The sequence below is a fragment of the Prosopis cineraria genome, unplaced genomic scaffold, assembly GCF_029017545.1.
Source record: "Prosopis cineraria cultivar Desert tree isolate PC_DT_omini unplaced genomic scaffold, ASM2901754v1 PC3, whole genome shotgun sequence".
NCBI classification, from domain to species: domain Eukaryota; kingdom Viridiplantae; phylum Streptophyta; class Magnoliopsida; order Fabales; family Fabaceae; genus Prosopis; species Prosopis cineraria.
In genome coordinates, this window is record NW_026555334.1 from 1,659,260 (window position 1) to 1,673,708 (window position 14,449).

General features: G+C 31.4%; 1 protein-coding gene across 2 annotated transcripts; it reads left to right on the plus strand.

Moving 5' to 3' along the window:
- The first annotated feature begins 3,785 nt into the window (after positions 1–3,785).
- LOC129305108 (uncharacterized) lies at positions 3,786–6,210 on the plus strand. Of its 2 annotated transcripts, XM_054945036.1 has the most exons (7): positions 3,787–3,919; positions 4,395–4,448; positions 4,780–4,924; positions 5,056–5,172; positions 5,255–5,349; positions 5,438–5,492; positions 6,049–6,210. In XM_054945036.1, the coding sequence occupies exons 1-7, from the start codon at positions 3,791–3,793 to the stop codon at positions 6,123–6,125; spliced, it is 672 nt and encodes a 223-aa protein (XP_054801011.1). In that variant the 5' UTR covers positions 3,787–3,790; the 3' UTR covers positions 6,126–6,210. The 2 variants fall into 2 exon arrangements, with proteins under 2 accessions (XP_054801012.1, XP_054801011.1); XM_054945037.1 differs by lacking the exon at positions 4,395–4,448 and having other exon boundaries at positions 3,786–3,919.
- The last annotated feature ends 8,239 nt before the right edge of the window (positions 6,211–14,449 follow it).

Sequence of the window (14,449 nt, forward strand, 5' to 3'; positions counted from 1 at the left end):
CAAAATAAGGGACAAAGCCCACAAGAACCAAGAGAAACAGACTAGAAACAAATAAGCCCACAAAACCCTAGCCCTAAGTAACAGAACAACAAGGGCTCAAAGCAACCGTTGCCACCGCTAGAAATGACTGCCATCGTTGTATGGAAATCCATAGGCAAGAAAAAAACACCAACAAACTTCTGAGCCATAAGGGGTGGGGGTTCAAAGAACAACCCAAAAGGTCCCGCCCCTTTTAAGGAAGCAACTAAAGAGGTTGAGGAACTGCCACCGTGAGTGAAACCTAGAGTAGGGCAGGCAACCATGGACGCCGGCGAAACAAACACAACAGGAAGAAGAAAATAAAGAGACGGCGAGCCCGCACCATGAGACATCGCCCAATGGTATAAGAGATATCTGTCGCTAACACCCCAGAAATGCCACCACTGCAAGGATCCAATAAGAACCACCATAAAAATGGTTGTCACTGTTGCATCTCCAAAAATGCAAAACTGAGTAACTAGCTCCAGTTCTATCCAACCATGAGCAAAACCACCACCAAGCAAGCAACATCGCAGGGAACGCCCCTTAGATCTGATTATTGCCGAGCCAACGAACCACCTATCCATCGGCAAAACCAAGCAAAAAAGAAAAAAAAAAACAGAAATGAGACCACGACGAACACAAAGCATGAACGTCTCCGCCTCCGACAAAAGTCGGAAAGGGAGACGCCGTGAACCTTCACTTGCACGGACGAGACGCACTCCCACCACCCCTTGAGAGAAAACCCTCGAGAGGGAGAGACCTCAAGGAAGCTAGTTAATTCATGTATTTGTTTGAAGATTTGGTTGTACGGTAACATAAATTAATCAACAACTTCAACATACTGCAATTGGCATCATAATGCGCGCACAGGCACAGACATACCTTCTGTATAAGTAAGGTTCTCAGTTTCTTGATGTAATTATTTTAACACCAACCCAACTTTCATAAAAGATTATTGGTTTCATTTTATCATTGGAAGATTTGATTGAAACCTGTATTGACATGTATAAATAGAACTTTGAGGCTAATAAGGATGTACAATTGGTAAGACTGAACCACTTGAACGCAGAAAAAGTATTGAATTCAAGTATTGCTGGCGATCCTTGTTAGTAACAATACGCTAATTGTGATGCATTCTGTCTTAGAGCAAGAATACATATCTCCTGAATGACTTTTTTTTTTTTTTTGGCCAAAGAGGAACATCTCCGGAATGATTTACTCAGAACCAAAAAGTGATAAAAAAACTTCGAAAATTAGGGATAAGGGTATCTATGTCCTGCACACATTCATGATGCGTGTTAAGTGTCACCGTCAATAGAGTAAATCACTCCCTCATTTTAACCAAACATTCAAATAGGTCATCTGGTTTATGAATATTGATCTAATTTTCCATCACTCACTTCCATTTTCATGCATTTTATGAATCCAAGCTGGATGCTGATTTGTGCTTGTTGAGAGTTATCGATCCTGTGGAGGACAAATTATTTGGATAAAACCATCTTGCTCTAAATTGTAGACTATCTTTTTATTCATTGGGTGGCGTAAATATCAGCACAATTGAACCCAACTAGTTGATCACTCTCTATATCACCAAAAAATTGTGCATATTTGGTTGTAAATAAATAAGATAATCCCTTATAATCCCGTCATATTTTTCTTGCTCATGTTGAATTTTTGCTTTGATTTGCTTGTTAATGAAAGCAATAAGTTTCGCGTACCATATATTTGCCGAATGCTGTTGTTTTTGTCTGTGAATAAATTTTCGTAGGCCTGCATCTAGAGTACATGTCGCATTAAATTTTTCAAGTATGGTCTTTTGAGAATTCTGATTGAAGACCATCAAGGATTCACAATTTAAGGGGCCAATTTAGACATAAAATGGAATAAAATTACATCAAAAACAGCAAAAAATAATTTTATAATTTAAAATATCTTATGTGCGTCTCGATAAAAAATATCATTATATAGGTTATTTTTGTTGAAAATCATTACTGGAAAGTGATGACAGAATAGAAACCTTAAATTTATCTTTACTTAAAAAATGTTGTTAGTATAGTTATTATGAGTGATATTTATTCCGTATGTTATTTATTATTATTTTTTTGACAAAAGTTATTTAGCAATTATATATCCTTTGAAAAAGAGAGATGATAGAACTTGGTAACCAAGAAAATAAAATATTCAAATAAGAATAACTAATAAATAAATAAAGAGATAATTAAATCATAGAAAGATTCACAATTATCTTAATTAGTGTTTTACATTTGACGACTTCCTTGAATCATGGTTGAATCGGATTGTTAACTGTTTTGTTCATTAGCTCTGCATATATAGCTGCACATCTTCTTGTATGTTTTATTCAAGGACAAATTTATTCTTAACCTTTTGTTGCCTCGTGAAACTGGTATCAATGAGTTATGATTGATGTAATATTATTCCAAAAATTTAAAAAATGATGCAACATTAATGTTGTCATATGATAATCTTTGACCAATGGTTGATATTTAGTTGAAAAATTTCAACTAAATTAAATTAAAGAGCAATTTTATTTTGAAAGTTTTTCTAAATGAGAAATTTATATCTTCAATTTTCGATTAACACAATGTTTTTAAGTTATTATCATTTAAATCAGAAAAGCAAAACATTATAACTTGTTATCAATATTGAAAAATGGTCGGTATCTTTAAATTTTGACAAAAAAGCTTATCGAGGTTGCTTGGGCATTAAATCAACTTTGTCTCAGCACTCTACATACTTTCTCTTGAGTAAAATCCGGCTTGTCCTTATTTTGCTTATAAGATATTCCAAACATGTGTCTATGCGAAGGTGTCAGGTTAAGCAGGCATAGCCAAAAAACACATGTGTATATATATGTATATATATAAACTTTTTCAAACCTACTTGTTGGCAACATTAGCTTGGATTTTGACTTAGAAATATTCAATATAATTCAACTCAAAAACATTGTGTTAATTAAAAAAATTTAGAATACCAACTGCTTTTCCAAATAAACTTTTGAGGGCAAAATTGGTTTTTGATTCTAGTCAGATTTTTTCAACTAATAATTAGTGTTACTTAAATATTACCAAAAGGTAACATTGCACTATTTTCCAAACTTTTAAAATAACATTGTACTATTCAAAAGTTAAGGCAGGCAAAAAACGTTCCACATAAATTTTTCTTGAAACCCTTTTAAGCTTTTATTCAATTAGTGGCCTCATAATTGTATTATTTGTCTTTCACCATCATTCGCTCTTACTTCATTCTTAATTTCTTATTTTATTATCCTTTCATTGTTCATAAAATTTGAATAAGATCGAAAGCACTAGCACAGGTGCAATTATGAATTAGTTGGTTTCAATACCTCCTAATTAATTATATTATATATGTTGGCAAATCATCGGGTGTGTGTATATATATTCTGGCAAAAAAAAAAAGTGTGTGTATATATATTGAGTTTAATGAGTTGGTTAAAAAAGAGAGAGAGAGAGAAAATTACATTAAAATTCTACATAAAAAAAATTAGTTGCTGTAAAATTTATTAACAATTGAACTGAATTATATTGACAATATAACCAATTATCAGTTTAATTCAATTGTTAATAAATTTTGTAATAATTAATTCTTTTGTATGAAAACTAATTGTAATTTTCTCTAAAAAAATATATTGAGTTTAATAATGAGAGATTTTTTTAAAAAAAATAATAACGCATTTCAATATAAACGTTTTCCTCCAAAAGAGTAGCATGTTGACGAAGGCGGCAAGCTGATGGAAGTGGGACCCGTTCCGAACAACGAGGAAATGTCGCCGGCCGGTGAGGAAGCCATTCAAGAATCAGGAAGCGTCGTTTTCTTGCTCAACAACCTTCCATTTGACGCTGATGATGATGCCCCTGGGGTGAAAATGCTAATTAATTTCTATGCATGACTTCTGATTTTGTACCGTTTAAAATTTACTCAATCTTTCTGGAATAATTTGAGTAAAAAGACGTATGAATCATCATCCAGTCATTAATAATGTATTGCAAGAAAGTTATAATCGATTAATAATGATATCCGCTAAAAGAACAGTAAAACGAATTAATCAAATAGTATGGAGATCACGAAAGAGAAATTTCATGTAAGATAATCAATTATAAGCTCGGATAGAAGTAATAGTGGAAGTTAATAACAGTACAGCTACGAAAGAGACTTTCACGGCTGTACTCTGTACCAGTGCAATGAACGGAAAGGAAAATCGAAGGAATTGCGGACGAACCTTTTCATTTTTGCGTTGTTATCGTTATGAATTACATATTATTACAATGCCAATTGGAAAACTCAAGTTTCTGACTATCAGATTATGGAAAGTCAACTAACAAGTGCTTATGCAGGCTCAGCCTAACCTCCCATATCGTATTGAGAATCTTGCGGCAACTTACATCTCGGTTGGTGATTTCAAACTCAATGTTCTCTATTTTCAAATCAATCTAGATATCGTAGCTCTCCTGGAAATGTGATGAACTATAATTGATCAATAGAAATTCCCCTTATCTTGCAATCGTTTTGCAATCTTAAGCTTCATTTCTTGGTTTGTGGTCTGATACTGCTGCCAATCAATTAGTAATTTGAACAGTAAGCTATAAGATGATTTTCTTGACGTTATCGTTACACATGTCTTCCACTTGCTTGATATTTGTCTCCTTAAGCTCATTTGTCATTTCACACAAAACCTAAGCTTTTCTCCTTCCAATTTGGTCATGGTTGTAATGTTTTCAGCCACTGGAACAAATTTTATCGAGCAAACTTCATTCTGCTGGGTGTGTACGTGCTGTCTTTGTCAATTTTGGGCCCAAGGGTTACCATGAGATCAAACCCAATTGGAGCCCTGTAACTCGACCGGCAGAATTTGAAGCTTTGTTACGTGAGTAATATGCTTACGTGATACATCTGAAGGCAATATTGTCCTGCTATTTGGCACTAGTGTGAGTTCATTATGATACTTAATCTGTTATGCCAAGTAAATCTTAATACAACACTTTTGGATCCTTGTAGGTGAGTTATTCCAAAATGGAATGAAAAGGGATCCTGTGACTAATGAAGTCCTCTGGCATAAAATCACTGACTTGTCAAGTTTATTGGCTAATTTGCCTGCAAACTCAAGGAAAATAGGTAAACAGAGATGGCCTTGGCATTTTTACTATGTTGATTTCTTAAGTAACTAGCTGCCTGCTTTGTTTGATTATGAATTTAGGCTGCTTGCATGGAGCTACTTCACAAGGCTCAGCTTCAATCAACTTTCAGGACTACATTAAAAATGCTTCTCTTATGCATTCTTTTGTTTTTGTGGTGTGTAGCCAAGAATTGAATCTTTCTTTCTTTTCTGTCACATCATTTTGCAATTAAGAATGCACGATTTGAAAATTAATGTGTTTAGGTAGGCCAAATTGCCAATGAGGAGATTGAGGGATTCCTTGATGAATTTGTGAAAGGTATAGTTTTTGTGTATCCAACTATTCTTTGTTCTCTTCCATATTCATTATTTTCTACAATTATCAATTTGCACATGAAAATTGCTAGCTACATCTCAGAACGACTTCCACATACAGCAATTGGCATCAAGCATGCACGAGCCCACATATTCCTTGAAAGTAATGCTGGTAGTTTATTGACACAGTATTGAAACACCAAACCGTCTTTCGTATAAGGTTGCTGATTTCATTTTATTATACGAAGCTTTGATTGAAACTTGTATCAACATAAATAGAACTTTGAAGCCAATAAGTATTGTACACTTGGCAAGACTGAGTTGCATGGGGGATGAAAAATGTTGAATTCAATTATGATCTTTGTTAGTAACTATTCAGTAATTGTGATTCACTCTGTTTTGGGGCAATATTTACACATGACTAAAATGTTTTTAAAAAAAAGATTCTAAGAGTAGAAGAGTATCTGAACTCTGCACATTCATGATGTGTTTCAATGACTTTACTGTCATTGCCTCATTGATCTGATTTTCCCTCATTCCCTAGTTTTATTGGCTTGCAGTTTCTGAATACGAGCTGGTTCCAACTTATTGCTTGTCCAGAGTTATCAAGGCGATGGAGGACAAATGGAATATTTGAATAAACCATTTTGCTCTAAATTGTTGACAATCTTCTGTTTGATCGTGTGGTGTAAACGTCAACACAATTGAACTAGCTGATCATTCTCTACTGCAACAAAATATATGTTGATATCCGGCTGGTAAATGCATATGATATTCCCTTATAGTCCTTTCAGGTTCTGCATGCTCATAGAGAATGTTTCTTTCATTTTTCTTTTTTAATTAAAGTAATACGCTTGTTGTTCAATATATTTGCAATGGTAATGTTGTCAATTTTATAAATTGATAGTCATAGATAGACATGAAACATTGATTTGATAAATGGATGAACGTATAATTTCAATAATCATGTATCAATTCTCAAGAATAGAAATAGAATATGAGCCCAAATTCATCGTTTTGGTTTTACATTCAAAATCGCGAATGAGTTTGTTTTTTAAATTGCTATTAAAGAGAATTTTCTACGTGTCTATAAAATCCCTTGAAAATCTATTAAAGGTAACCTAGGATTCCCATAAAGGAAAGCCTCCTTCACACTTTTGACCATGGAGGCTAATATTTAGACTGTCCAAATTAAAGTTGGACGTTCCAAATTTAATGTTTTTTATTTTTTATTTTAATTTATTTTTTATTAAATAAAAAATTTATATAAATTATAAATTTTTTAATAAATTTATTTATCAGTTTGGACATTTCAGATGTAACATGAATTATCCAAATTTAATATTAAAAATTTATAAAAAAATTTAATATTAAATCTAAATTATCCAGACTAGTAAACACATTTATTTAATTTGTTTACAAGTTAAAATTTTATTATTTTGATAACTAAAAATAAAAATAAAAAATTTAAATCTGAACCGCCCAAAATATTGGCCTTCGTTAGCAGAGATGTGAAGAAGGCTTCCCTATGCGGATAGCAAGTCCAAAAGATTCAGAACTTAAGGAGCCAATGTAGACAAAGAAAAATTAGAATATAATTAAAAAATAATAAGAAATTGTTTAATTTAAAAATATCTTTTGTGCCTCTCAATAAAAATAATATTACATAACTCATTGTTTTAAAATCATTAATGGGAAAGTGAGGACAAAAAAACCTTAATTTTCTCGTTAGCTCAAAATGTTGTTAATAGTTATAAGTAATTTTAATAAGCACTTTATTTATTTTTAGTAAAAATTAACAACTTTATATTCTTTGAAAAAGAGAGATGATATAAAAATTGATAACAAAGAAAACAAAAATTAAAATATTCAAATAAGAATAACTAAATGAAGAGAAAATTAAATCATAGAAAGTTTAATAATTATCTTAAGATTAACAATTTTGTAGTTTTTACGTTGCTCCTTTGTTTTCATTGAATTATGGTTGAACACGATTGCTTAGAGAGTGTTTGGTTGCTAAAAAAAATATGAGAATAAAACGAATTAAAAATAGTAAAAGTAAAATAAGTAAAAAGTAGAGGGGATAAGGTCAATCTTGTTTACAAGGGGAGGAAGTAATTTGATTAGTTCATGAAATTTGGAGTTATGATTCATTAGGTTTGGAAAAGTTGTGGTGAGTTCCAAATTTATGAGATGTAATATTAAATTTTATTATACTTACCATAATAAGGAAAATAATTTAATTCATTTTTGTTTTTTTAAATTTCATTTCATTCTCATGTTTTGCAACAACCAAGCAAGCATTCATAGATGTTGGGTTTGGTAAAAGCGATTAATTTCTCACAAACTCAAATCTCCATTGGGAGGGGGTGTCAAGTAGGGCTATCTATGGAGTCATATTTACTCTACCCAATAAAAATGTAACAACTTAGGTGATTATAATCCTATGTGACAATTTAGATGATTTACTGTTTGCACACCATATCTCCCAAGCGCCGGCGCTCCTCTTAATCCTTCCTTCATCCATGTCTCCCCATTCTTCTTCATTTTAATTAGAGGCAATGAATTGAAGCAATCCAGATCCTTGTGATGAATCCTAACAAGAGATTTATGCCCATCGCACAATCTGATTCTTTCTCTATAGTGAAAGAAACGAGGCAACTTGGTACATTTTCTTAACATCAGAGTACATCATGAATCATTTCTCTGCCTAGTCACATTAATAACATAGTAGAGATCATTTCATTATTTGTCTTATGAACCTTGTATATCTGACGTAACTTGCAAACTTCTTTTGAAATTAACATATAACATTATCAAATCTCATTCTTTGACGTTAATATTTAAAACTAATTTATAAATTTAAAACATCATTCCTAAATTTTGGAGGTATATGTATTAATAATAATATTTAAATTATTAAATATTAAAATATTTAATATTTTCACAGGATTTTATTAAATTAACTATTTATTAAATTTTATTTTAACATGATTTTAAGGTATCTAGTACCTTTAGAAAAAAAAAATTAGAAGGAAATTAACATTTTAAGCCAATGATAATAAGCCAAGTCCAATGGTCGATGAGGCTCACACATATTACATATGGGTAAATCATGATTAAATTGATGACGAACGTTACCCCACTTATTAATATAAGTGTACTGTATAGATGTTTCTTGAAAAATAATTAAGGAAAAAATGATTTGGCTAAAGTGTAATTTTAATTCTATAACTTTGTATAAGTTTTCAAATTGTTCCTTTAATTTTTTAGTCCTCTAATATTAGCATTGTAAGTTTCAAATAATTAATTTTTGTGTCAGTCATGATTATTTTAAAACAATTAAATATAATATATCAATATTTGAGAATATTTATTAATATTTAAAGTTTAATGTATAGTTTTTTTAGGCTTCTGTAGATATAGCTTATGTTATAAGATCAAATTAAACAAACAACCTAACATTTATTATATTTTACATTATGGCTGATTTATTATATTTGTTAATGATGTATATTAATGATAAATTTTTTGTAAATTTTTAATAATAAACTCCTAGTAAAGCAATGATAAATTCCTTATATATCAATGATAAATCCTTTGTATATCAATGTAAATCAGCCATAGTCCTAAATTTTTTAAAATTTGGTCCACTTTTTCTAGTTACAGAATATTTTTGGCCAATGGGCCAATTTATCCTACTTTTTTTTTTGAGTCAATAATTCGAGTCAAGCCCGATGAGTTAACTTGATCCCGCCTAAAAAAATTAGGGTCGGGCTTAGCCATATAAGTTTTTTTACAAGGGTAGGATATTTTAAACCCGACCTAAATTGAGCCCGACTTAAATAAGCTTGACTGCAGAAATTTTTAGCTCTATATGTATATAGATTTGATAATTTTGGCCAAGCTCGATTTGTTAACCCGAATTCGACTGAAAAATGTTAGGGCCGGGTTTAACTATATTGGCTTTTTTAAGAGGGTAAAATACTTTAAATTCAATTTGAATAAGCCTGACTTGAATTGAGTCTAGCTTGAATAAGCCTAGCTCGCTTGAACTACTGGATCTAATTTTTTTTTGTGATAAAATTTTAATGTTAAAATTAAAAGATTAAAAAGATATTCTATTAATCATTATCATTTGATAAAAAAGGAATACAAAAGACAAGAAGCAAAATTACAAAAGCATAAGGAGGCCGAAGCAAAACATCAAACGTGGGGTCCTCAAGGGGAGCAACATGGAAGCCTGCAGGTTCTGCAGCAAGGGCCATCTTCGCAAGACGATCAGCTACGTAATTCATATCCCTTGGAAGGTGACAAAAATTAACACTCTAGTCACGCTGGAGAAAGCTGCGAATCTCCCAAATCTCATCTCTTCGTGCATGCAGCTCAATATCAGCTCCTTGAATTAGGTTAATCAACTCCTCTCAGTCACTTAGTAATAGACACTTTCGAATACCTATTGTCCCAGGCAAACTTCAATCCCAGACTTCAGCGTCAGGTTCCCACAAACAGAGCATAAATGCTCCCTCCACTTTCCTCAGGTGGTCCTGAACTACCCCTCCACAACCTGCCACGCCTGATCTCTCAGTATGCTCCATCCATAAACACTCGAAACCCATCACTCAAAGAAGCAGCACTACCCAAGGATTGTTTGTAGACAACCTCCCTAACATGAGGGTACTATGGGCTCTATTCATACAGCGCATAATTGCCCTAGCCTTACCAACAATGTTTGTTATAGGTGAAGTGACACTTTGGAAGGTTGTAACCCCACTTGTAATACCCTCTCGAGGGGAATATATAATCCTTTTATTTAAAAATATAAGATATTTTTTGAGGGGTTAGATATTAAAAAATATAAGACATTTTAAATTTTTTAAGGTGTAATCATTATTTTTTTTCTAAAAGTGCTCCTATACTTATATTTTTTTTTAGGGTGAAACACTTTATTACATAGAGGTAAATATGAAAAGATAGGATTGTTTAAAAATAAATAACTACTTTATTAGGAATAAAATTCAATTAAAAATACTATACATTTTTAAATGAAGGGAGTGTATGATATAGGATTCCTCTTAAAATTTGAAAAATTCACATGTTTTCTTGTACTTTGCATAACATTGACCAAAATGCTAAGTTTTTAATTTCCATATTATGGTAACAAAAATTTAGTAATTTGTACCTACTCTGTAATAAGTAATTATTGTTATACAAATATAACAAAGTAGTGGCATATTTATTATAGTATATATTAATATGTATATTATCATTGAGAATATATGTATATATATATATATATATTGTGCGAGTACCTACAATATAGCTACAAAAAGATTGTGTTGCATATACAAATATAATAAATCTATTTATTATGATTTTTTCTATAAATTACTATTATAGTACTATTTGCAACTTCAGATCTTAGACATTTAGAAGTGAAGCTTGTTGCATGTGAAGTAAATGAAGAATTGACATAAAATAATAATAAATAAATAAGAAAACATGGGATAGGTCTAAATTTGTAGTGAGGAAAGCATTATTGTAACATGGAATGAATCAATAGTGAGAAGCTAGGAAGCACGTATATGTGCAAAGTGCTGCTGTGTCCGTGTTGGATACATATCCGACACGGACACACGTTCATGACATAGAAGCGGCATGTTTGATTTTCTAGTTTCAATAAGACACGAGCGGAGACGGGCGGAGGTGGGCAGACACAGGTTGTACTTGAAACTCAGTGTTCTGGCCTTTTTTTTTTTTTTTTCTCATTTCCAGAAATTAGAAGCCTTAAACTTCGTCCAGTACTCCAGTTCCAGTCGATTCTTTCCCCTTTCTCGCTTGACGGCATGAGCTTCACTCTGTCTATCCAAGGTCTGAGCATCATCGTTCTTCACTCAGTCACGGGTCATGGTGTTCTGTCTCTTCAGTCAAGTCGCTTTGTCTCTTCATCCCGTTCTGTCGCTTTGTCTCTTCGAGTCCGAGGCAAGTTGTTCTTCTTCATCTTCTTCTACAGCGCTGGGTCACTTTTGGCGTTCGACATCCCTATGTATTTAAGACTTCAAGCCCTCAATGCATCTAGATTATGGTTTGGGTCTTGCTGATTGGCTGTTAAAAATATTTTTTAAATATTACATTTTTTTGGCCAAATTTTTTAAATATTACTGACTTATTGACTTATTACTTGTTAAAGTAATAATGTTACTGATTTAATTTTTTTTATTTTGATGAATTATTTTATTAAGTTAAACAATGATTTGTATAGCATTTTTATTAGCTCTCTTTGTATTAAAATTGCAGGAAATTGTTTACCGATATTTTGAAATTGTACCTTTTGACTTTAAGTATGAAATTATGAAATTGAAAATCTATGTGTATCTATATATTTAATATTTAATTATTTATATAACCGTACCAATATGTTAAAATTTTTGAAAATTGCGGTCTCAGCATATTGTTCTATATCGTATCCAATACTCGTACCCATGTCAGTGCTTCATAGGTGGGAAGTAATGCAATAGGCTGCCAATGTAACATACTGATTTTTATATAATAAAGAAATTGTGGAATTTAGGTTTTGAGGAAAAAAATGATAATAATAGGAATTTATATTATTTGAGGTTATTTAGAAATAATATTATGATTAAGTATTTAATTATGAATTTAAAAATTTAAATTTAAAACCACATAAGCAATATTTAGTTAAGATATAATACATAAATAATTTTTTTATGTGTGTGTTAAAAAAAAAGAGAAGGTAGAAGAAACAAAAAAGGGAAGGTGGAAGGTTGTTGTTTCTAAGTCCCACATTGGTTAGATAAGGGAAGAGAAGAGGTGCCTTCATGTATAAAAAGGAGGGGGTGTGTGCATTAGGAAGCATGAGAGGCTAAGATACAATTTAGAGGAAATTACAACTTTTGGCCCAAAGGTTTGAATAATTAAATTTCAACCAATAGTTTTTTTTTAATATAATTTTGGGACTCACAATCCCATTTTTATATTATTTTTCTCTCTTCCTCTCATGTTGCTCGGCGTTTTCTCGTAAGGGGGGATTATTTTCTTTTTCTTCAGGTATGTTCTAACTTTCCTGTTTAGATTAGCATTTAAAAATTTATTTAATTACAAAATTAATTTTATAGTTATTTTCTAAATAATACTAGCTTTCTAGTGATATGATTATTTTGTAGGATAGAGTAAATATTTTGATTAGGATTTTTCTATAGGATAGTTAATCTGATGATATGATGGATTAAAAATATAGGTTAAAACTCTTAGGGATATAATAAATATTATAGAATATTTTTTGAGGTTGAACTCATGTTTAAGAATTTTTGAATTAAAATCTAGATCTATATGGTTGAATTTATGTGGAATCTGAGATGTAGGGATAAACCTATGATTATTAAATATTTATTTAAGTATGAATAGGTATTTTTGAGGTTATAAAAAGGTGATTTGAGACTTCAGGATAATTTTAAAATTTAATTTATTTTTGGACAAATTTTTAGAATATAGAAGGATGAAATTGTGATACTAGAAGTGATTTGAGGATAAAAAAAAATAGTTTATTAGGGTATGAGAATTTTGAAAAAGAATTTGGGAAGTTAAATGAGGCATAAATCTTAAATTAGTGTTAATATGGATTATAGATCTAAGACTTTCTAACCATTTAAATTAGAGTTCTTTATGTTAATGTAAAATTAATATATAGTATTGTGAAATAATTATGTAGATTATTTGACAAAGATAGTGGTGAAAATGAGTTGTGAAGGGAAACTTGTTATTCAAGACACAAGGTAACCATTATTAATGTATTGTGATGGGTGTGTTTGTGAATGGTTATGTGTTGTTTTGTTGTTTGGAAAAACTATGAATTATTGAAAATAAATACTGTTATATACTTCCGTGAAATCATTGCCAAGTGGGTTAAAATTTATTTTTTGTTTATCATGATGAGATATTATTGTTCGGATATATTTCTGTTTGGATATTTGAATGATGCATGACTTGTCAGGGTATTTTAATGTATGGTGTTAATGGGAATTTCTGTTCGGTTAATTATTACCACGTGGTAAGCCCTCATTGGACCCAATGAGTGGCGTGTCGCTTAGTCCAACTCACCTTTGGCCGGGTGATTTGGCGTCCGAGCATGGCGAAAGGAGGATATAAGGTGCAGTTATGCAAATTAAATACTTGTTCGGTTTGTTTGAAAGTATTGTTCGGTTAAATGTTTTGTGTGCCCACTTAGCAATCGCATGATTAGTTACATCTGCATGCATCATTACATATTAATTTCTGGTTACTGGGACTTTTAAGTCTCATTCCCCGTGGTTAATATTTTTACAGGAGCGAGTCCGGCCGAGAAAGCACCAGAGGTGTAATTATGGTGTATGAGACACCATCTTTTAGGTTGCCTCTTATTTTGGATTATACAATGTATCTTGTGCCAACTTAGGACATATCTTCTTTGTGGAGCATGTAAACTCTAATCCTTTTTATTAAATGCATTTATATGTTCAAGAGGATTATGTCTGTCCCTTTTAATTTATGACTTGATTTGAATAACATGCTATGAGGATCATGTCTGTCCCTCATGGTTCTAATTGTTTTTTGAAATATTTTAAGACCTGTGGTATATTGTCTTGGATGTATCATGGTAAAAATTTTTCTACCATGATAAGGGTATGATAAGGGTTCAATGAAAAAAAATGATTTGTTGAATTAATAATTTGCAAAAAATTAGTTTGTAAATTTGAGGGTGTTACAGCCAACAACTTATGATTTAAATTTTTCTCTATAAATAGCCAGATGACCAATTAGTGAGGGGGTGAGAAAAAGAATTACCAAATAAGAAAGTGAAAAAAAATATTCACTACTATAAAATATATCTTTAGGAGCGGGTATTTAAGAGGGCTTCTTTAAAAAGCGCTCTAGAATGTGAATGCAAAATTTAACAGAGCGCTT